Source organism: Barbus barbus, assembly GCF_936440315.1.
Source record: "Barbus barbus genome assembly, chromosome: 45".
Classification (NCBI taxonomy): domain Eukaryota; kingdom Metazoa; phylum Chordata; class Actinopteri; order Cypriniformes; family Cyprinidae; genus Barbus; species Barbus barbus.
In genome coordinates, this window is record NC_136723.1 from 8,456,314 (window position 1) to 8,482,287 (window position 25,974).

A 25,974-nucleotide genomic window follows, 5' to 3' on the forward strand; every position below is an offset into this window, starting at 1 on the left:
GAAAAATATTCGTTAACGAACCTTTTTTCTATGACTAAGCCGAGACGTTGATGAGCTAAAACTAATATCCCATGATAAAAACTAGGGCTGAACGATATTCTGTTTTGACATCGGCATCGCGATGTGCGCGTGAGCGATAGTCACATCGCCGGAACATGCGATGTGAAGGGTAGAAGCCCATGCTGTATTAAGAGAACGGTAGCACACAGTAAACACGAGTTTGTTGTATGGCTTGTTGCTGGGGTGACATGCACGTTCCGCGTGCCTGCACAGTGATTGGTTCGCTGTGCCGCTGCTCACCGCTCACGCTCAACATTCACTGCTAAAAATGCGCGACGAAGAGGATCCGCCGCAAAAAAATGATTTCGTACCAAAAAGAAAGTCGAAATCATCTATTTGGTACTATTTCGGCTACAAAAAGGAGGATGTTGACCAAAATGAGGTACTTTGCATGGAGTGTCATAAAGTTGTGGCCACAAAACAAGGAAAAACATTTGTCTGATCACTTAAAACGGCACCACAAAGCTCTTTATGATGAATTATGACAAGTCAAATCTGGATGTCAACCAAAACAAACAAATATTTGTGATGCCTTTGCCAGTGTGACACCTTACCAGAAAGGCTCTCAACGACAGAAAGAAATAACAGACGCAATAACGTTTCATATCGCTAAAGATATGTTGCCATTAAATACAGTCGCCAAAGAGGGATTTAAGAAAATGATCCGAACGCTTGACAGGCGGTATGTTATAACATCCCGCACATGTTTTTCACATAAAGATTGTGAACCAAAATGCTTATAAGTTGTTTTATAAAAAATATATTTATTTTAAGTTATATTGTTGTAAACCAATCGGGGGGTTGGTGTAAAGCTGCTGTTTTATTTAAAAATGTGTTCTGCTTTTGTGTTTACAGAAATGTTCTAATTTTGGAATAAAATATTAAGTGACCTTTTTGTCACTTGTAATGAAGCTTGCTTATTAGTGAAATTATTAATATCATGGAATGGTAATTATTGACTTTAGCCTGGATTGATGGCTCTCAATATCGCAATATATATCGTTGGGAAAAAAAATATCGCAATGTAATTTTTTTCCAATATCGTGCAGCCCTAATAAAAACTATGACGAAATTTATGCGCGACTTAGTTAACAAGACGAGACGGGACTAGAATGTTATTTAAGGACTACCGGACATTCAAAATAAATGTCCCGTTTTTCCCAGGAGTCACAATTCGTTGTCGATTGACTTACATTTACATTTAGTCATTTGGCAGACGCTTTTATCCAAAGCGACTTACAATTGGGGAATACAAAAAGCCATTAATCTTGAAGAGGTAATCAGACAGAGGAAGTGCTCGTAACACCAAGTCTCAGTCATTGTTCAAATAAGTACAAGATAGAGGGAAAGAGGTGTGTGTTTTTTTTTTTGTTTTTTTTTTTGAGTTTAGGATGAAGTCAAGTACTGCCGAAAGAGATGAGTTTTCAGTTGTTGCTTGAAGGTTGCCAGGGATCCAGCGTTCCGGATAGTGGTGGGAAGATTATTCCTCCAGCCAGGAATGGTCAACGAGAATGTTCTGGAGAGTGATTTTGAGCCTCTCTGTGATGGTACCACAAGGCGTCGCTCACTAGCAGATCTCAAACTTAAACTCAAACGCATGCGAAAATTTCAGACACAGTGTGTAATGGCCTTAAGACTAAATCAAAAATGCCTGCCAAAATTGACACTGCTACCAACCAACCAAAAAAAAAAAAACTTCTCAATGATATATAAAAAACCTTGTAAGCATTTGTTTAGCAGGTGAGTAATTAGCAATAAATATAATTTGCCATGTTTTATACACCTGTCACAGCAAACATTTTCCAAAATGATTTTATGATCTTGTAATAATGTCATTCAGTGATTTTAAACTCCATGATTTGCCTAAATTGGATTGTTTACCATTAATAAGTTTGCCGTGTTCAAATGACGTCATCCTGTTGGAATCATGTTGGGACTCTAACTTAAAGTTGACATTCCATTGCATTTCTTTAAGAAGGGATTGGGATATTCCCTTTTCAATGGACTTTGTATTCTCTTTCAGAGATTTGAATTTGTGTGGTACTGCCCAATCAAATGACGTACACATTGCTTGTCGTGACTGATTCAGGCAAATTGTTTGCTAAACATTATATACATGCCTAGTTAAACCATGTTGTTAGTCATATTTCGTAATTTTCTATAATGATAAATCCTCTTGTAGCAAAGTGCCACTTCTGGAATTTTGGCCCGTCCAGACTGCACCACCCGTGTTTGTTGTGATTTAGTGGTCTCATTATTCTTTTCTGTTACTCTACACTGCTTCCATCAAAGATTCAGACTTTGCAGGCGGACATTGAACATGCAGAGTTTATCCAAAGCTAAAGTTCCTTACCGCCCCATTCGTCACAGCGTCCTGCCATTCATGTTTGATTTCTGAATCCCGCTCTTTTTATTTGCCAAATGTTGTGCATGGGTGGGAGGTACGAAGAGGTGAGTTTGATTGATGTGGCGACTGGTGTTTGACTAGAGGGTTGGGCTGCATACTGTGGGTTCATAAAGAATACATATATAGGCACGCTTGCACAACCATAATGATGGAGTGGGCTGGCACTTGCCATCCCACAATGCATTGTGTTCATGACCTCCTAGTGTGGAGAAACAAACAACAGATTTGGGGTTCAGGGAAAGGTCTGTTCTAGATGGATGATGTCTGCCCAACAGCCTCTGTCGAGAGAAGCCTGTCCTGACTGAAGCTGAAGGGAGCACCCATTCACATTCTTTTTAGTCAGTGTTATTCTAGTATTGTTGAGGTACTGTTATAGTTTTAAGATTTTTAAATTCATTTTTATTTTAAAGTTTAGTAATTTCACTGTTTTTGTCGTTTAGCAGTTTTTTTATATATATGCTTATATAGTTTTTATCTATTTTTTTCAGTTTTAGTTTTTCATTTTTTTTAGTTGTAGTTATTTTAGTACATTAAGTTAAATCTAAATAAATATGAGAATATTGAGTTACTGTTTTATATTTTTATTTCAGTTAATGTTTATTTTATTTAAAATAACAAAATATTTTTAATGGATTTCATTGTAAGTTTTCGTTAATTATATTAACCAAGGTTTGAGTTTTATTAATTTTAGTACTTCAGCTTATGTTTTTCATCTAGTATTGATATTGTATTTTATTTCAGCTTAAATTCAATTACCAAAAATATTGTCATCACTAAAACTATATGGCACTACCATAAATATGAAAAACATTCAATATTAATGCATTGTTTTAATTTAATATTTCCAAGAAATAGCTTACAAATATTGGATGGACTTTGTTGCTTTAAAAAATAAATATTAAATATTTTTTCTATATTACTGTGCAGGATTTTTCTTTAGTGTTCATAAAATTAGTCCCTATTGTAACGTATGCACTTAGCAGTTGTTGGTGATGCTTAAGGTGTTTCTATTTAGTGTTAACACACAAGTTTTAAAAATGTGTATTTGGTCATCCCTTTCCCTTCTTTGCAAACCTCTCCTCAGTAAAAGATATTCAGTGGGTTATTATTAGTAAAGAAAAGGGAGAAAAGCGCTCTTTTCAGGGAGTGACATGAGAGAAACAAGAGATTCCAACTTTTTTTCTTTGCCATCATGTTCCTCTCATTTAAAGCCTGCCTTTCCCATTCCCGCTAACAAATGCCCCACACCTAAATTTAATTTAAACAATAATGGTCCTTTAAGCTATTGTCAGTCACCACTTATTTGCTGTGATACTAACCGGACCAGCACTCCTAGAAACAGCATGAAAGCCTCCTTCCAAAACTACCGTAGTTTATCCCACTTACAAAGGGAGATTGCCAGAAATTGCACAAAATGACTTAAGTGTAACCACGTCTCATCTCTGTTTAATGTACAAAGCTGCAGTCATGTGCTCTCGCATTCCCCCACCGGTTCTGATCACTGAGCGCTTCCTCGTTTCCATTGAAGCACAGAATAAAGCTTTGCAGGGTCAAGCCTTCTGTCACCGTTACGCTCGCTCTAATTTCTCGTCACGTCCGCCCACATGTTGTAAATTATGCCCGTAAAAGCGATTTGACGTTGTTATGATCAGTAGTATCGCTTGGGACTGTGGGCCTGTAAACGTCAGATGTAGAGGCACTCCACAAACGAAGAGGAAAATTGAAAGAATTGAAGAAAAAAAAAAAAAAAGTCCAGACCAAGGGGACACGTTTACTAGTTATTTTGGTCATTAGAACACCTGTTTGCTTCAGTTTTCTGTGGTTTAGTTTTCATGTGTATTTTTCATCTCATTATCATTGGCAAAAATAAAAAATGCTATTTTTTGTTAATGAGATCAATTGTTTCTGTGGAAGATATAAGAAGGTATTTTTAATATTGTCTCATTGATTGTTATTGACCATACGATTAAAATCTCTGTAGTCCAGTGTTGTTTTGGTCTTCATTAACGTAATTATATGGATAAAAACAGCTGAAGCTTACTTCAAAATGTCTTTTCGTGCTTCAAACATGAAAAAAGATTGAGGGTGAGTAAATGATAACAGAATTTGTATTATTGGGTGAACAATCTATTTAACCTCTACTGTTGTTTCTTCAGAGCAAACGCAGATAACTTCCTGCCAATAGTCTTTAGGAAAGGTGTAGGCGGCGAAGAGGAGGCCTTAATCTGGTGCTGACATCTCTGATGACTGAGAGAGATGATATTACTAAAGCAGAGTTGTCATAGGGGATCGTTTAAAGAGAACAAGTAGAGAACAAAAGCATTTAGACCTTTCTTTCTCTCTGCCTATGGCCCTTTTTTTTTCTGCTGTCTCGTCCTAATGAGAGGTTCAAGGCTTTGCATATGGGACCGCTTTGCTCCAGCGAACAATGATCTCTCTTCCAATTTCCCTGATTCACACCTCCCATGTCTTCAGAAAGACAGCACCAGGGTCCAGGATGTCCCGCCAAGCTTTGCTTTAGGACAGAGATCCCACAGAGCAGTAAAAGAGAAGAGAATGTGAAGCATATTATAAAGCAGACACTCTCTGTTTTTACAAGTGCGGGTCAGAACAAAGCAATTTTGCCCCCTTTAAAAACAAAAACAAAAAACAGACAGTCTGCTTTTATTTTCTCTCTTTCCACACTCATCTTCCCTCATCTTCTTATTTTATGTAAGTGAAGTGGAAAAGAACAGACAAGAATCAACTCTTTAAAGGAATTGTGAACCCAAAAATGAAAATTGTCATCGTTTATGCTCCCTCATGACATTCCGAACCCGTATGACTTTCTTCCTTGGAAACAAATGGTATTTTGAAGAATCTTCACGCAATCTTGACCACATACACACTGTGTGTATGTATGTGTGTGTATGTGCGTATTTGTGTGAATGCACTGTATATTTATTGGTCCTAATACAAAGACCTGAGGCACACCACAATTTCAGCCTATCCTCCTTTTGATCTGTTTGTAGAGGGAATTTAAAACCACCTCCTTTCTTCGTTTCTCACTCATTCCTCTCTCTTGCTTTCTGTCTTTTCCCTCTTCTGTGGATATTATGTCTGAAATAATGGGCCACAACAGTATTGCATAGAAGTGGGCCTGACACATGCATTCCACAGCTTCCACACGCTCCTGGCTGATGCTTTGATCACATGAACCACATGAGGGTTATATGGCCATGCAGGCTAGGTTGGAAAATGTCTTCTGAACACCATCAGCAAAACCCTTAGAGCCAGTTAATCTGGGCAGAGTGTATCTCTTTCCAGCAATCAGATGGAGATTTACTGTTCTGTTTTCCTTGAATGTACACAAACATACTGGATTTCTGCACAGAGCAGCAGTTATAGACAATGTTATTTTGTACTTTTGTAATTTGGGAGTTTTAATATGTGTTATTTCTTTTGGAGCTCTGTTTCAAAGTGTGTGTTCAACTTCAGGAAATTGATTACACATTTCTCGAACAAAAGTATTTTTCCCCTTTTCTTTACATGTAGGTCACATTATTTTACTTTAGATTTTTTAATTATAGTTTTCCATGCGTTTTCAAAATACCTTTCATGTTTAGAATTCATTGTTTCGTAAAAAATTAATCTGAAAAAAAAAAATTGAACAATGAAGTAAACTCAAATCATTTCGAAATGTGTAATTTTTATTTTTTTTTAACAAAAATCTTTACAAGAATTACAACATTCAGCTGTTGCATCATTTCCACCACAACCAACAATTTTTTCCCCCAATAACGTTTTAACAAAATTTAGCGTACTCTATTAGTGTACCATAAGTGTAAAATAAGAATATTTTAATGGTATTTTTAAAAGTTCACAAGGCCAGAGCAGTTCAAGAAAGTTCATAGTTCAAGAAATGCCCATAAATGTACTCAAGTACAATAACAGTTTACCGTATTTAAGATTGTGGAGTTTCTCAATTTCATCATTCAATTCTTTCAGGCTTTTTGTAATCTAAGCAAGTCTTATCCTGCTACATTATCCAAATTTCAAGTCAGGAGTGTTTTGATTATATGGTCTCGTCTTTTTATTATAATGCTGAGAAAAATCCCTACAAGCATTTTTTTGAATCTCAATTAGTTTTATGTTGCCTGTAGAGGAAATGTTTTTATAATGATGAAAGACTATGTTTTATGACGGTACAATTTAATAGACTGCCATCAAAATGAGACACACCTACCCACCTGTACAAACACACACGAGACTACCTGTTCATTCACTTCATTCCCGTCTTTTCTCTCTCTTTTATTCTCTCCACCTGTCTCTGCTCATCTCCTCAGAGGAGGCGTCGTCTACCAAGCATCAGGGTCTAGAGTCTGAGCGCAAGTCTTTGACGGAGTTACAGAAGGAATGCACTGCCAAAAGGTGAGTGATTGGCAACCTGCAATTATCCTTCCCTCTCTTTTCTCTTTTTCATCCCTCGTTCTCTACCCTCCAGTCCAGTGGTCTCACATCTGTCAAACATTACCGTGATGGGCCGCAGAATGGGGTACTCCTTCGTTCTGTCATTTTTTTTGGGAGCACTTTGGGAGATTAGATGGTCAACTCAAGCGGACTGAGGGCATTCTGGATATATTTGTGTTTTCCCACCCACTTGAATTGCATCGTGTGACAATAAGCAGATTATATTGTGCCAGCGCTGATAGGTTTGACATGACCCAAAGGGTCACACAGTGGGTTGACCGCTGAAATAATGCTTTTGTACGACTGGTGGTGTTCCTCAAACTCTTGTTTGAAGCCCAGATGTCAGGCCTCGGGTAATGCTGCAATAAACATTGATGTTATTTTGTCCACTTTGCCTTTTTACATTTTTTTTTAAATATCAATAGTTAGAAGGGGGAAACTGGATCAGGAAAGGATATAATCCAACTAATATCACCCACATGATCACCAAGGCTTATGTGTCAAAGCACTCACTTTGACTAGCCGCTCCATCAACAACTGATTTCTTATATGATTATATATATATTTATATTAGATAAATATAATATTTAATATATTTATGTTTATGTAATATTGGCCAACAATTTGGAATAATTAAGTTGCATCCTTGCTGAATACAAATATTAATTTATTTATTAATTTTTTTTACTTACCCCAAACTTTTAAATCATAGTGTATCAAGCAGCACAACTGTTTTCAACATTAATAATAATAGAAATTTGGGCAGCAAATCAGCATATTAGAATGATTTCTGAAGGATCATGTGACCCTGTGAAGACTGGAGTAATGATGCTGAAAATTCAGGTTTGCATCACAGGAATAAATTACATTTTAAAATATATTCAAATAGAAAAGAGTTATTTTAACTTGTAATAATATTTCACAATATTCCTGTTTTTACTGTATGTTTTCAGTATTTTATTTGATCCAAAAATGCATTAGATGAGCATTAGAGATTTCTTTAAAAACTTTTTATAATTTTCTTAAGTCTAAATTATTCAGAACTTTTAAACGGTAGTTTATTATAAAATATAAATGCAACTTTAAATTCATTCCCCTTAAAGTATTGCCACTACCATCACACACATTCAGACATGATGTCTCTGGGCGTTGATTTGCATCTCATGCTGTTTTTGGCACATTGGAGACCCGCTTCCAGTAAAGACAGATCAAGTTATGTTCACAGTTTAACAGTGGTTGGATAGAAATGTTTTGACCGGATTTTGTGTGGTGTAGAGCAGGCCTGGTGGACCCACATGTAAGCTATAGTCCAGTAAGGAAGGTATATCCTTCATACCTCATCATTACTTCCTTCCTGTCTCTTTTTCATGGCTGTAAATGAATACCACATTATCCTCTATCATTACTCTTCATCTTTCTCCTCAAGTCACAGACCCAGTAGCTGAAAGCTGAACATGAAAAATAAACATTTTTTCAACCCTTTGCACCTCACCTAGACAGGTCTTGGTTTTAGCTGTGCCCGTCACCCAGCCTCCACCGTCCTGAGGTAATGGTGTGTCCCCTTCTTGACAGATGTGTCCTCATTAGGGTTGGTTGTACCACAGGAGGATGGGGTCAGAGTGGAGGAAGTTCATTGTAATTTGGCAGTTATGATAATTGAGTAGTTCTTACCATTACTAGCGAGATGATTCAGAGCATCATTAGCAAAATGAACTTCCTAAAGCCAATATAAACACTGCAATTAATACTTCTTTCCTCTTTTTTTTTTTCTCTTTCGTCTCCATGTCATTTGGACTCCCTGTTGTTTCCTGTCATGTGACTGACTTCTGCTAGTTATACAGTAGCCCCAAAAAGTATTTAGACAATTTTTGACACTAAAACAAATTTCTTTTTCAATCTGTACACAAATGCCGCTAGAACTTTTCTCAAAAGCTACTTTTTAAACTAATTGTTTCCAGGTTTGTTTTTAGTGGATATACGAACAGGTTTCCTGGAATAATATATTTACATGTCTTGTGTATTCATTTTATATAATAGTTGTAATAATAATAATGCATTGCAATTATAATAAAATTTTAAATCATAACAATCTAGAAGTAAATAAAGATAAAAGATGATTATTATTATTATTATTATTATTATTATTGCTGCAATATAATATTGTCAATTATTAGATTTTTATTATCATTAATTCATTTAGTTACTGTAATTTTTCATTATTAAACTATTATTATTATTATTATCCTTTTTAATTATTAATGTACTATAATACTAATAATATATCAGTTTATATCAACCTTAGAAATAAGTAGATTAATAGTAATAGTAATTAAAAATAATAGTTGTAATTTTATTTGTATTATTATGATTATATATATATATAGAGAGATGGATGGATGGATAGATAAAATATTAATATATGAATATTTCATATTATAAAAAGTATATAATATTATGAAAAGTAATATATATTTTTGATTACACTTAATGTGAATATATGGTGAAGTTCTTCTGTGTTTGTTCTTCAACAGAGAGCTGTTTCTAAAATCCAATGCCCAGCTCACCTTCCGCTGTCGTCAGCTAATATCAGAGCTGTCCTACATTTATCCCATTGATGTGGTGAGTGTTTAACTGCACACACAATCACACTCAAACACGCTCCACAGAAACACTCATAGTGCAGCTTCCTGTCTGTCTTGTTTTGTGTGCTGATGACTGGAGCGTGTGGCTTGCTGGGAATTTTAGAGGTCAGGGTCTTTGCAGACTCTGGTGTTACTGGCTGTTAACAAGTTTTGGTTTCCCACCATCTCAGTATGACCTAGAACTACTGTTCAGTGCGTACATTGACTGGTACCCGCAGAGTCCCGTTGCCAGTCAAATCAGTTTACAGAATAAAGCCACTGAAAATGAGCAGGAAACCACATTCAGACCAAACTATCCTCTGCCAAGCTTTCTCAGTTGTTGCATAAAGGATTTGATTAATCGGCTGCTCATGCTGTTTCCAGAGTGCTGTGCTCACGACTGCCTTTCTGTTGTTTTCTTGTTCTCTTTGCAGAACAATCAGAATGATTATGTGATTTGTGGTGTCAAACTGCCCAATTCTGAAGACTTTCAAGGTAAGTTTGGAGTTTGGCAATTAAATATACACGATGAACATTCCTGTTGTTCAAGTTGTGACAGACTGATTTGATTAATTAACCAATTAATTAATCAATATTTGCTTTCTCTCGAGTCAGTCCAAAAATCTACAGTCAGCTTGACAAAAAAAAAATATATATTTTCTGTTCTCTAATATAGTGTTGTGAATTCCTTCACACTAAATATTAAACTTCTGTAACTCACCCTGCAATGTTTGTTCTTTGGACATGTATAAAATTTAAGTTTTTTTAGGGGGGGGGGGTATTTTTCCAAGCATACTAAGCAGAAAGAGGGATCTGAACCAGTGTTTTTAGTATTGTTAAAATAATACTAAAAAACTTTTTATTCATATTTTTAATTCATTATTTTTGCATTTTCCATTTTTTGTTTTAAATTTAAAGTTTTTGTAATTTTGTTGTGTTTTTGTAATTTTTACTATGTGTTGTCTTTTTTTGTTTTTAAGAAATGGCTATATAATTTTTAATAACTTATTAAAATATATTATAGTATAATTTTTTATTTGTATTTCAGATTTAGTTATTATAGTACATCAAATTGAAATAATGTATTATGTGTATTTTATATATATATATATATATATATATATATATATATATATATATATATATATATATATATATATATATATATATATATAGTGCTGCTTGAAAGTTTGTGAACCCCTTGCAGATTCTGTGAAACTAGTAATTTTAACAAAATAAGAGAGATCATACAAAATGCATGTTATTTTTTATTTAGTACTGTCCTGAGTAAGATATTTTACATAATAGATGTTTATAATTAGTCCACAATACAAAAAAATAGCTGAAATTATTAAAATAACCCCATTCAAAAGTTTGGGAACCCTTGGTTCTTAATACTGTGTGTGGTTACCTGGATGATCCTCGACTGTTTTTTTGTTTTGTGATGGTCGTTCATGAGTCCCTTGTTTGTTCCGAACAGTTAAACTGAGCACTGTTCTTCAGAAAAATCCTCCATGTCCTCCAGATTCGTCAGTTTTCCAGCATCTTTTGCATATTTGAACCCTTTCCAGCAGTAACTGTATGATTTTGAGATCCATCTTTTCACACTGTGGACAATCGAGGGACTCAAACACAACAATTAAAAAAGGTTCAAACATTCACTCATGCTCCAGAAGGAAACACGATGCATTAAGAGCCAGGGGGTGAAAACTTTTGAACAGGATGAACAAATTTTTCTTATTTTGTAGAAATACCCTTTGGAAGCAACAGAAGATACTTGCATGTTTTCCGGAAGACAAATTAAGTACAATTTACCTTGATCTTCAAATTCAAAAAATTGTGACCCCCTCGGCTCTTAATGCATCGTATTTCCTTCTGTTCTTAATACTTACAGTATTAAGAACCAAGGGTTCCCAAACTTTTGAAGGGGGTTATTTTAATAATTTCTTTTATGTAAAATATCTTACTCAGGAAATAAAAAATAACATGCATTTTGTATGATCTCTCTTATTTTGTTAAAATTACTCACATTTTCACAGATTCTGCAAGGGGTTCCCAAACTTTCAAGCAGCACTGTATATACACTCACCAGCCACTTTATTAGATACACCTGTTCAATTGCTTGGTAACACAAATTGCTAATCAGCCAATCACATGACAGAAACTCAATGCATTTAGGCATCTAGATGTGTTGAAGAATGGTTGTGGGTGCCACACAGGCTGGTCTGAGTATTTCAAAAACTGCTGATCTACTGGGATTTTCACGCACAACCATCTCTAGGGTTTACAGAGAATGGTCCGAAAAAAAGAAAATATCCAATGAGCGACAGTTGTGTGGACGAAAATGCCTTGTTGATGTCAGAGGAGAATGGGCAGACTGGTTAGAGATGATATAAAGGCAACAGTAACTGAAATAACCACTCGTTACAACCAAGGTATGCAGAATACCACCTCTGAACGCACAACACGTCAAACCCTGAAGCAGATGGGCTACAGCAGCAGAAGACCACACCGGGTGCCGCTCCTGTCAGCTAAGAACAGGAAACGAAAATTGGACAATAGAAGATTGGAAAAACGTTGCCTGGTCAGATGAGTCTCAATTTCTGCTGCGACATTCAGATGGTAGGGTCACAATTTGGCGTAAAGAACATGAAAGCATGGATCCATCCTGCCTTGTCTCAATGGTTCAGGCTGGTGGTGGTGGTTTAATGGTGTGGGGGATATTTTCTTGGCACACTTTGGGCCCCTTAGTACCAATTGAGCATCGTTTAAACGCCACGATCTACCTGAGTATTGTTGCTGACCACGTCTATCCCTTTATGACTACAGTGTACCCAGCAGGATAATGCACCATTACTTCCATTACTTCCAGCTACTTCCAGCAGGATAATGCACCATGTCACAAAGCTCAAATCATCTCAGACTGGTTTCTTGAACATGACAATGAGTTGACTTTACTCAAATGGCCTCCACAGTCACCAGATCTCAATTCAATAGAGTACCTTTGGGATGTGGTGGAACGGGAGATTCGCTTCATGGATGTGCAGCCAACAAATCTGCAGCAACTGCGTGATGCTATCATGTCAATATGGACCAAAATCTCTGAGGAATGTTTCCAACACCTTGTTGAATCTATGCCACGAAGAATTAAGGCAGCTCTGAAGGCAAAAGGGGGTCGAACTCGGTACTAGCAAGATATAACTAATAAAGTGGCCGATGAGTGTGTGTATATATAAATATAAATATATGTATACACACACACACACACACACACACACACACACACAGTATAATTAAATTTAATAATAAAAAAAAAAAAAAAAATTATTTAAAAATGGCCAAATATCAACTAATTCATCAGCTCAGGTTAACTAAAACCGTAAAAAAAAAAAAAAAAAACATTGTTACTTGAAATAAAATAAACGTTAACTCGGAAAAAAATAAATAAATAAATATATATATTTAACCTGAGCTGATGAATTAGTTGATATTTGGCCATTTTTAAATTAAAATTGTACCTTCTTGGCTCCAAAATGTAGCAAACATCAGTCAAATTTTGCACATTTTTACATTTCAGCTTTTTTGAATGAATTTTCATAAACTTTTCACCAATTTCAGGAAAATGTTCATTTTAAATGCCTCATTAAAGGGTTCATATGATGCTTTTTTTAAAGATCATTATTTTGTGTATTTGGTGTAACAGAATATGTTGACATGCTTTAATGATCAAAAAACACAAAATACTGTACATTATTGTAGGTCCTCTATGCCCGCCTCTCTCAAACGCTTCGTTTTCTACAAAGTCCCTCCTTCCGACAAGCGCAGTCTGCTCTGATTGGCCAACTGGCACAGTGCATTGTGATTGGCCGAACACCACAAGCCGCGTCGGAAATGGAATAATTGAATAAAAATAATTTCAAAATAAATGTAAAGACAGTTAATAGTGTCCTTATTTTTGCCATCAGTTCAAGCCCGAGAGGGGAAGCTCGTATGTATTTGCACACAAGCCGCGATTAAGACGATTTCTGACGGGCAGTACACTCCGCTGTGATGTGACTCGGTGTGTCTCTCTCACACACACACAAGCCGCGGTTGTGTGTGACCGTGTCTCCCTCTCTCACACACACGTGAGCACACACACACACGATGTGCAAAACCCCGCATTTGAACAGTCAATAGCAAATACTTAAACTAATAACAAAACATACACAGTCACTGATTCAGAAGCACCAGATTGTCGTAACAAAGTCAGAATTACCTCCTCTCCTAGGTTCACGCAACGGTCGTCCATAAAATGCGTTGTTGTTCTGTTTCATCTACTTTTGGAAGGCCAAATGAAGTGCTTTTGCTTTCGCCTAGAAACACACAGCTTCTCTCTCTCATGGCTGAATCAGCACTACTGCAGTTACTGAAACCACGCCTTATGCAAATATTTCCACACCGTGACGTAGACATGTGGGGGCGTGTTTGAATGAGCCGTTTTAGGGGGCGTGGACGAGTCTTAACTTTGATAAAGAATATCTCTTTGGTTTTGAGACTTTAGTCTTTGCAACTTCAGGGGTCTTATCTATGCACGCACAGCTTGTTACACTCCAAAGAGAAAGGAAAACTTGAAATCGTATCATATGACCCCTTTAAATGCGTCATTAAATTGTATTCAATACATGTGTCACAAAAAAGTCGGATATATTTGCGTCAGATTCCTCTGTATTGGTAACTGAATTTCTCTTGGTCCGCCGTCACCCTCTGAATTAAATCAGATCAGAATGAGAGACAGCAAATCTAAACTCATCTGGAGAGGAGCTCTTGAATCCCCAGTCAGTTCTGCTTCACTGGCTGCAATTCCCTTGATTTCTGGGTTTCTTCAGTCTGGCTGTAGATCACAGGCTCCAGGCCATCAATCAATCATCCTCCTCTGTTCTGATCAATGGAGCCCTGTGTCCATGGAACCCTTCAGCTTGTGGTTACGAGTGAGATCACACTAGTCAGTTATTCACACAGCAAGAACCGTGGTCGGACCTTCTGACTTCTCGCATTATATAAGAGAAAAGGATTTTATTAGGGCATTCATCTCCCAGTGCCCTATAGTTAGGCTATTTAGGGTTTTTAATAAGGAGAATGAATTGTGTATGATGGGTACAAGTAATGTCTTTTGTTTTGCTGGCTGTGGGGAGAGTTATTCATCTCATTTCCCATGTGTCCTTTAGGCAGTGCTGTATGTGTCGCAGGGAATCAGGTTTGGCTTTTTTCAGCCAGGAAAGGCATGACTTCAAAAGAACAGAGAGGTTAATGGAAGCCAGGTTGAACCGCGCACTCAATGAAACGCATATTCACATACATGCATATGCAGTCTTTCACATATGTGGCTATTGCTTGGCACAGTTTCTAATGCGTTTTGAAAGCACAGCAACTCTTATGCATATACAACTTATTATACTAAATAAATCTCACACAGCTTTCCATAAGTGATATGGTCTGTGTCCACAGCTTATTTTCTTCATTTGGAAATATGTGGCTGTTCTAGCCTGGAAACCTTCTGTAGGCTGAAATGTAGTGAGTACAATGAAGCACGTGTGATTGCAGGGATGTCTGGGAAATGTAGTTCAGATGCATGTTTATGAAAAGTGTGTTTTTTCTGGCTAGTTTTAAGAGGAAAAAACGTTTTAGCATTTTTTTTTTTTTTTTCACAACCCATAATAACCGGTTGACCTGTTGTCCTTCCTGTTGCTCAGCAACCAAATATTTTTTGCTTGGCATTTGGGATTTTTGTTTGAATTTGCTAGAAATGCCCCGAAAGGTTGCTGTTTAGACAGTGCTGGGGCCATCAGAGTGATTTAGATGGCATATAATTATTTAGGAAATGCACACGTCGGCGTGTGATTATACAGATTTAAAGACTGAACACTACCATTAGCCGATCCTTGTTTTTTTTTTTTTTTTTTAGAGTAGCTTTTAGCCTCTGGTGATGCCTTTGACCCCATCAGGAAAGGGCATCGTTGGGGTGAACTGACATTTTGCATGATATTAGGTTATTATGCGGCTCCTTGTAATTCAAGGGCCCTAAGGAGACTCAACAAAATGAATGGCTTTCATCAGCTTCCATCGACTTAACAAATGGCCTCTGATTTATAACCTCAGATTGGAGTGAATTAACTTCAATTGTTGTGACTCATCCTTTAAAACAGAATGTACAAACCTTGACCTCAAATGCAATGGAGGTTGTAGCCTTGTATGCATTTTTTTTAGAACCATTTTGTGGTACTAATATTTTTTGCATTGTGACATTTTAATGTTCTCTTAAGCAACAAACAGGTTTGTCAAATAATAAATTATAGAATTTGTTATATAAATATAAGACACTATATTCATATTATTTATAATAAATATAATAATTTGCTTTAAGAGTTTGTGTTCTGTTTTATGTATTTTATTATATAAAATTCTATATTGAGAATTATTTTCAACAAGTATATAACTTAGAGACTGTATTATTAATATTATGTTATTAAAATATAATTTTAAAGTCTTTTAGTATTCAGCATTATAAAAAATCTATGAGAATGGATTTTGTAATACATATCTAACTTATTAGACACTATATTATCAATATTATTTATTATTTAAGCTGTAATTAAATAATGTATTTTATTATAAACATAAATGTCTATATTGAGAATGAGCTGTTGTAATGCAGAGGCATTACAGTAATGTGAACATGGGTTGGAAATGTGATTGTCATGAAAATAATGTCACAATGCAAAAAAAAAAAATTGTGATCCTAAAAATGGGATTCACTTTAAAACATGTATTTATTTCCTTTTTAATTTTTGGTAGTTGAATATGACCGAGAGCTTTCTTCGAGATTCACCTGTCTTATTTGAGTTTTCTTTGCCGTTTACATTTCTCTCATTTTTAACATGATTTTTGTGTTTTCCTCTGTTTGCTGCAGCAAAGGATGATGGGAGTGTTGCAGTGGCTCTGGGTTATACGGCGCACCTGGTGCTGATGATATCAAGCTTCCTGCAGATTCCGCTCAGGTATCCAGTCATCCACAAGGGTTCTCGCTCCTCCATCAAAGACATCATCACTGACAAACTCACAGAGAAGGAGAGAGAGTAAGAATGATTTTCAGATTTCAGAATTTATTGCTTCATAATTAATTGAACTGCAGTTTTTATAGCTCTGTATCACAGAAATCTTTTTTTATTATTATTAATAGTTGACAGTAGAAAAGCAACAAAAGCAAACCAATTGATTTATCTTATGCATTACACTCTAAACACTTTCTTCCCTTTACACACCTGTGGTTTATGCGTGTGTAATTTGTCCACCTGTCTGGTTCAAAATGCGTGTTCAGGGGTGGTTTAAGGCCCTTCTTGAATTAAACGCTACTTAAACGCCACCGGTTCCGACTTTCATGTGCCCACCTCGCCTGCTTTTCATCCATTCCTCTTTAACTCTCTTTCCTTTCATCTTTTTATCTCATCCTCCCGCTCAGTAGATTACCACGCCTGCTGCAGCATGGGAGATAAATAACATCCTAGAAAGAGGGTCTCATTGGTGTCTTAAGTTTATGTTTGAATTTGTGTTTTTTTACTAATTGACATTTTGCCAAAGCTGCATAACTTCATGATTGAGATGTTAATTAGAATTTTTTGATTTATGTATTTGTGTATTATTTTTTGTAAGGTTCTAATTCTTCTTTTTTTTTCTTGTTTATTTATTGAAATTTGGGCTTTTTTTTGTCAGTTTTATATGGAAGCCCATTTCAGCCACCAAATAAATAATTTTTACTTTTTATCTCATAATTCTAAGAAAAAAAAGTCAAAATTGTGAGATATAAACTTAGAATTTGCAATTCAGAGCTTACAATTTGCAAATGTTTTTTTTTTTTTTACGTTTACATCTTACAATTTTTTTTCATGCCACAAAATTAAAAAGGTAATTGCAGCTTTTTATCTCAAAATTCGATTTTTTTTCTTGCTTTTGCGAATTTATAGTTTATATTTCTGACTTTTCTTTGGCAGTTATTGGAAGAATTGGCAGGTATCAACTTGCAGATGCAATTTAATCTCACAATGCAGATTTTTTTTCATTTATATATTGCAGATTCTTTCCTCAGAATTGTGAGAAAAAAGCCTGAATTGTAAGATATAACTCACAATTGCAAGAAAAGTAGTTAGAATTGTGAAGAAAAAGTTGCAATTAACTTTTTTTTTATTCCATGGAAGAAAGGGAATGAAATTTTGAATGGAATTTTTACGAAATATTTTTAAACCTCTTGAGTCACAGGTACATTATCCCTCTGGGGCCTGAGGTAATTTTGGGGCCCTTGAGATGTTTTGACATGCCCTGATATTTGTGCTTATTTCAGCTACTTATAACATACTATTGACCAACATGTTTTTTTTTTGTATTGAGCACAAACTGTGCTACAATAATATGTGACCAAGATGGATGTACATGTTTGCATTTTTTAGAAAAAAAATATTATGCGTGGTTAGTAAGTTTTGGGGGGAAAAATGTAGCTGAAATAAGGCCATAAAAGCCACACTAAATAGTCCTGAATAAGACTTTTGTGTAATCAGTCTTGTAGGCTAGAATATTTACTTAACAATTATGTGAAAATCATTCAGCTTACTCATTCACAGAAAACAATATATTGATTTAAATTTTTAAAGACATGTTTTGTGATAGAAAGCGTATATGCGAGGGAGTGGTAATGGGCTTGAATATTAAGTGATTCTCACCTGAGAGACAAAGGGCCCTCCCCTAAAGGCTGCTAATGACCCATCAGTGTGACTGTGACTGAGGCAGGTAAGACAGAGTGTGAGGAGATTGAAAACATGTTGTTTTTTTATTATTTGTATTTTATTTACAACACCGTATAATCAAAACATACATAATGAAGGTCAAAGACACATTATTGTGCACTGATCTAACCACAGAGATGTGAACCGACTTTGACTCATTCCTGCAACAGATTCTGTTCAACAAGTGAAACAAATACCTGACATTTACTTATTTCCATGGATTCAAGAAGAAAAAAACATAATCAGTAGTCAAGGATCTTGTTTTGCCATAGAATATCAGTTTAGTTGAACATCTGATGTTGGTACAGCGCTCTCAGAGGAAAACAGCTTGAAGAAAGTCATCAGGATTCATCTGTGGTTCAGGTATCTGATTCAATAAAATACAAACAACCAAAAACATTTGTGAGCATGTTAACATCAGGAGCATCTATATATATATAGGTTTTATAGACTCACGCATGCTTTGTACTATCGTAAAAACAAAAAAAGACTAGAAACTAATTATTATTGTTTAGTACATTATTAAAATATATTTTTGAATAGAGTAGGCTATTAATCAAACATGTTCTAAACATATGTACTCTCATATTACTTTTATTGTTTTATACAGAGCATGAAAACATCGCGCCGAAAGAAATTTAAATACAATGAATTGCCCATCAATTTCAAACATTGTAGTCTGGAATTACAGTTTGGGAAAAAAAACAACTATAATTTTGTAGTCATATAGCCTAGTATGCATGATTTTATAGTAGCTCTTATGATTCTGTAGCTATAGACTCACATATGCTGTGAACTACAAAAGGATGTACTTTGTACTATAAAAAAAAGATTTTATGTCTGAGAAACATTGTTATTGTTTACCAAAAGTAACCAAAGTTTTGTTATAATTGTGAGTGTACACACAAAAAAATAGACACTTAACAGTTTCGATTGATGTATAACACTTATTTGTGTGACCAAAATCAACAGAGTATTTTTAGTGTCTTTTGCACTTATCTTAAAAAACCGAGCTGGTATCGCCGGCGATACAGTCGACCCCAGAGGGTTATTGTTATTTGGTGACCGCAATATTGAATGCAGTACTACCACTAGGTTCATTCTATTCCTCCAAATCTGTTTGTAAACAGTTTTACCTTTGACATCCATCCAATGTCTATGTTTATATCTCTAGCGGCTAGAGAAACATTTCAACATCTAATGGGATTCTTTCACAATTCTTGAAACCACCACGTTCGCCTGGTGTGCCATGAATGTAGTTATTTCCCCTAATCTTCATAGTTTCACGTTAAATTGCATCCTCAGGGTGTGATGTTGCCCTACCTGTGTTAAGATGCTTGTAATTTGACTTTTCGTGTGCCTGCTGTGCTATGGTTGTGATGGAGACGGATGCACACTCTTCAGGCTTGGCCTGTGGGGTCAGAAGACCCTGGCATTTTAATGCCAGAATGTGTGGGCACTACAATTACAGCGCCGGCTACCTCATTCAAATTATTGTTTTTCTGTGTTTTGGTGCCGTAACTAAGCAGGAGCGATCCAAGAAATGAGGCTGCTGGTGTGTGCTGATTACATGTCTGCGGTGCACATGCCCAGAGAGGTATCACATTCCTGCATTCCACACATGGCGAAAAGCCCCTTAATGAAATTCGCAATAAAATTAGATTGTTATAATCAGATGGGCCCCCTTTTGAATGACTGGGTCGAGATGCCTTCTCCGCTTTTGATGTAGGATTAATGGCTGATTTCAACAGCTTATAAATGAGGAAGAAGCTGGAGAGGTAAGAGACAGGGGGGCGGAAAGAATAATCCTGGATTGTGCCAGCGCTTCCCCTTGTGCTGTGTGATGGACAAGTGCTCGGAAATGACTCAGAAAACACAATAATTGCATGCCTTGATTGATTTTTCAACATGTATTGGGATTTTTATTTGTTACGATGGCATTTGGCAGATATTTTTATCCATTCATTCAATGTACGTTTTTTTATCAGTTCATGCTTTCCGTAGAAACCAAAGCCATGGTGTTGGCATTACTAGAATCATGTTCTTTTTTTGTGTGTCACTGGAACCTTGTGGTTTGATTGAGACACTCTTAAAAAAAAAACAGGTGGCGTGACACTAAAAAAAACAATGAGATGCAATGTACCACTAAAGATGTCCATCTAATAATTTCAGTAATAATAAATATATCAAATAATATTAATATACACTACTGATTAAAAATTTTGGTCTGTAGGATTTAAAAAAAGAAATGTATACTTTTATTCAGCCTGGATGCTTTAAATTGATCAAAAATTATAATAAAGACATTTATAATGTTACAAAAGATAACTATTTCACATAAATGCTCTTCTTTTTAACTTTCTATTCTTCAAAGAATCCTGCAAAATAATTAGCATGGTTTCTGCAGAAATATTAATCATCACAACTGTTTTAAACATTGATTTATAGTAATAATAAATCAGCGTATTAGAATGATTTCATGAAGGATCATGTGACACTACACTGTATAGACTGGAGTAATGCCGGCAAAATTAAAAATTTAGCTTTGCCGTCACAGGAATAAATTCAATTTTAAAAATATATTAAAATAAATTTAATTTAATTATTTAAAAAAAATTCACAAAAATCTAACCTTTCATTGGATAATAAGAATTTAAAATGGGGTTGAAATATCATTATGAAATAAATGTTTTTCACAAATACAGATTGGCCACAATTAACGGCACCCTTTTATTCAGTACTTTTTGAAACCTCCATTTGTCAGTTTAACAGCTCTGAATGTTCTCCTATAATACCTGATGAGGTTAGAGAACACCTGACAAGAGATCAGAGACCATTCCTTCATCCAGAATCACTCCAGATCCTTCAGATTCCCAGCTCCATGACAGTGCTTCTTCTCTTCAGTTCACCTCACTCATTTTCTACAGGGTTCAGGTCAGAGGACTGGAATGGCCAGCAGAAGCTTGGTTTTGTGCTCAGTGACCCATTTTTGTGTTGTTTTTGAGGTTTGTTATTGGATTATTGTCAACATGGCCCATTTTAAGATATTAATTTTAATAGAGTCAGTCACTTATTGATTTTTTATCCATTGGTATTTGATAGAATCCATGATGCCATGTGTCTAAACAAGATGTACAGGACCTCCAGCAGAAATATAGGCCCACAACATCAAAAATACAGCAGTATATTTCATTGTATACATGGGGTACTTTTTATCCCTGTGTTCACCAAACCCATCTTGAGTGTTTGCTGCTAAAAAGCTCATTTTTTTAGTTTCATCTGACCATAGAAGCCAGTCCTATTTGAAGTTCCAGTCGTATCTGATAACTGAATTTGCTGGAGTGTGTTTTTGGATGAGCTAGGATAATTTTTCTTGAAACCCTCCCAAACAACATGTGGTGATGTAGGTAGATATTTCTGTGAAACAGGAAGCCATTGCTGTATAATTTCATGTTCATAATTACCCTGGAGTTCTCAAAATTGTGAATATGAATGGCAATATACTTCAGAGATATTTTACTCTAAGGGGTGCCAATAATTGTGTATTTGAGAAAAACATTTATTTCATAATGATACCCCCCCCCCCATTTTAAATTCTTATTATCCAATGAAAGGTTAGATTTTTGTGAATCTTTTAAATAAAAGATCAAAAGGATTAAAGATGCTGATTAATTTTCAAAGCCGCCTTTGATCATATTTACCAAGGGTGCCGATATTTTTGGCCATGACTGTAAATATATTTCACAATAGTACTGTTTTTATTTAATTTTTTGTTGAAATAAATGCAGCCTTGGTGAGCATATAATACTTTTTAATTTTTTTTTTATAAATCTCACCAACCCCAGGCTTTTGAACTAAAGTGTACATTGAAGCAGTTTTTGATTATGCAATTTAGCATTTTTTAACTTAGGGTGTTTGCATTAAACTACACATCATTTTATAATAAATCTAAAAGCTAGTTTGAAAGCAGCTTGAGCTACTGTTAAACTACTGTAAAATGTATTTCAACGCAAATTCAGTCATTTACATAACCTCACTTTGTTTAAAACATTTCTGACAATTTTCAAAGTATCTTGTGTGTTCCGCACAAGAAAAAAAGTCTTGTTTGGGACAACGTGAGGGTGAGTAAACGATTTTCTGGCTGAACTTTCCCTTTAAATTATTAGCGTCACTACTTTAAGTGATGCTTAGCTACTCCTCAACTCTTTTACATAGACCAAATATTTAAAAAAGAGCCAAAAAACATTGTCTGATTTCCGTACCGAGTCCTCCAGCAGTAGAAATGACCACATCCCTAGCTGCGGCTGGCTCAGATTAGGCCTTGCACATTTCTTATTTGCTGTTATGTCTAGTGCAGACGTCCCCCACCAAGTGTCCCTATTTGTTGCGTTCAGCATTGATGTCTAGATCTCTAGATGTTCTCGCTATTTTCAGCTGCATGAATGTAACTCGCTAGGCCGTTTTTCTGCGGAGCACCAATGAAGGACAAGCCTTTACAAGGTTCACAGACAGTACATTCGGCCGCCCGCCTCCCATCCTGCCAGTCACAACGACTCCCTAGAGACAGCGCTGTTATGAAAGTCAAACAACAATCAGGACACACTCTTGGTGACCCTCAGCCCGTGTGTTTGTGAATGTACGCTTGTTTGTGTGAGGGGCAGCCATTAGCAGCAGCTGAGCAGGGGGTGAAGCCGCTCAGCTGTTTAAACGGCCCCATGTATGTGTGTTTGCAGATGAATCAGGTGCCGCTGAGAAATGAAGGTCTAACCCTTCAGAAGTCGGACTCCAAAGCTCATTAAGGTATGAGTTACAAGGAGAAGGAGAACAGAGGGACCTATGTGGCCCTCGTAATTAACTCTGCACGAGCCAGATCCTATTATCCCCGCTCCTGCCGTGACCCTGTGACCTCCACACACCATAACTTACAGCAATACGAGCTGTAATCAGCCCCAACGTGTCGTTGTTTAACATTGTGTCAGCCTTACACTTGATAAATACAGTTTAAATCACCTTCTCTATCTCTCTCATGGCCTGTTGGTCTGGAGTTCATACTGTATGTCTGTCTCTGTCATAGCAGGGTTTTGGGTTCGTGTAGTGGGTGTTCTCTGAGCTGCAGTTCAGGCAGTCCATTCGTCTCCTTCAGTTTGGGAAGATATACCGGAGGTCTTCATAACTACTGCAACTACTTCATAACAATTACTGCATCACTTTTCTTTGTAGCCTGTGGTCTGTAGCCAGACAGAGCAAATCATGTTGTCATTTTGGAGCTCTAGTAAGTAGTCATTTAACAGATGCTTTTATCCAAAGCGACTTTAAGTGCACTTATAACAGGCACTCGCTCAAGGCAGGGCTGTGCCGAATTCAGAATTGAACAATTCTTTTCAATTCATGAGTATGAATTTTAATGGAATTGACCACGTCTGTATGGCTGTCTACTGTTGTTTTTTCTGTCTGTCTGTCTGTCAGTCAATCATTTATTCAATTCTGTCGAAGGGAATCACATCTATCTATCATTCTCTTGTTCTATCTATAGTTTAATCTATCGTTCTGTCTGTCTGTATATCCATCTGCCTTTTAAACTTTCTCAATTTTGAAACACGACAAATTTTGCTTTTCTAGTTAAAAATTACCATTACGTGTATAACAATTTATTTGGATTTCAATTCATTTTAATTTTACTTTCTTACATTGCAATTCTTCATCCTGTTTGTTACCTCTATTCTGATTCATTTCAAACTCAGGAGTTGATTTGAAATATAAAGTCATTCACAATCCAATTCTGAAAGCCATACAATCATAGTTTTCTCAACGTCAGGGTCAAACCTATAACTAGCTTTGGTTACCAGCTCAGATCTTTTAACACTATGCCTTCCAACATCCAGTTTTTAGACATTTCTTACTATTGTGCATAACGAGACCATTACTGTCATCCCACAATCCCAGGAGTCAGTGAGGTGGCCCATAAGCTGGAACAACCTCTGACCTCACCTCCCTCAAATTGTTTAGAGGGAGGCTTCATCTGATCACCCAGTGTGTGTATACACAGATCGAACTGATGTGACCACCCCAGGCCAAGATTTATCCATCTGATGATAAAGCTGTCAGGACAGTGATTGTGAATAAAGATGAGTGAAGTGTGAGTATTGTGATGATAATCACTAGTCATTTGTCACCGATGTACAATCGTAGAGCTAAAAATCTTCCTTGAGAGTCTTGAGAGAAGATGAACTCTACATTTGATAACTCATGGAGTTGGTTAGTAATTATGAATTATTCCGTCATTTTCCACATCCAGTCACTTTTGACCTGGTTCTGTAGGACTAGGCTTAACCGATCCATGATTAATGAGATGTTGGAGAGAAGTTATTAAGAATGTGACTTGTTTTTCTATACGTCCACTTACTGAAATGATAATGTTATCTTCAGAGCTTAACAGTTGATATCAATGTTCTTGAATTTCCAGCCTACTGTGTACATAAATTGAGATCTAGAATTGTCAGGCCACATTCTCAGTGTCATAACTGTGAAGCATTTGGAGATCTTGTTTTTCTATACTGTAATTTTTTGAAATTATAATGGCTCTGTTTCAAACCCTAGTGAACTGACTACCTTGAAATCATGTTAAAGCATCACGTGCACTCTCACAGAAAAAGTTTTTCCAAATCTTAAGCAGCAAAATAAGGCTACTATCTAAGAAACCTAATTTAAGGCAGCATCAAATACATTTTTTATGGATAATGCAATCAAGGTAGAATGCCTAAAAACACTGGATAGTTGTCCTGATGCAAGAAATCAGAGGAAAAAGTTCATTTCCAGGCCAAGTGAACTTTTCAACTGTTGGTGGTGGATGTGAGATAGACACTCCAAATGTGCTCCAAGGTCCTGCCCAATGCCTTGCAATAAGCCTAGTGGAAAAAATGGTGGGCGGAGTGGATAGAAATGTATGGAACAGATTTATTATTATATGTATTATAAAATATTTTATTTAATTTAATAAGCATATTTATTTTTTAAATGTTAGATTTTTATTTATTAAATTATATTTAATTTATATTTTCCGCAATAATAGTGTGTTTATGTGCTTGAGAAAGTAATTCTGAAGTGTCGAGTATTGCTTTCACATGAATTTGTTGCTGCCTCCATTATGTATCCAAGTCAGTCCCTTTTGAGGTTCCATTTTTGTTAGGATGCTAACAAACCTGCACTAGGTTTTGAAACAGCCAATGTTTCCTTTTCATGTATGTTTATGTAGAAGTGTACTTCACTTTAGCTGTAATTGTAGAATCAGGCCACATTCTGTCATTTTCTTGATTTTACAGCTGCTTAAATTGTGCAGGGCTCGTCCATTAAACCTGAACATTCGCTGTAATATCGACCCACCAGTCTCGTAAATGTAATCTGACTAATCCCATTCTGACCATAAAACTATAATTTTCAATGTGCAACCTTCTTTGCTTCTTATTAACGCTCTTCCAACCACTACTTTAGCCAAAACTTCGATCTAAAGTGATTTAAAATGCACTAATTGGACGGACAGGAATTGCTTCTCAATATGGCTCTCAATAACTTTCTGGATCCAAGGTCAGCTCTACATGGGATTGAATGTGTAAACTTGAAGTTAGCA

The 25,974-nt window shown here is 36.0% G+C and overlaps 1 protein-coding gene across 3 annotated transcripts in view; it reads left to right on the forward strand.

The window, feature by feature from the left end:
• LOC306864029 (UV radiation resistance-associated gene protein-like) overlaps positions 1–25,974 on the forward strand; it is a 108,350-nt gene that overhangs the window by 27,323 nt on the left and 55,053 nt on the right. For all 3 annotated transcript variants that reach the window (XM_079407705.1, XM_079407704.1, XM_079407703.1), the window contains 4 exons: positions 6,793–6,877; positions 9,448–9,535; positions 9,972–10,032; positions 16,487–16,652. In XM_079407705.1, the coding sequence (XP_079263831.1) occupies positions 6,793–6,877; positions 9,448–9,535; positions 9,972–10,032; positions 16,487–16,652 (400 nt within the window). The remainder of the gene's footprint in view (positions 1–6,792; positions 6,878–9,447; positions 9,536–9,971; positions 10,033–16,486; positions 16,653–25,974) is intronic.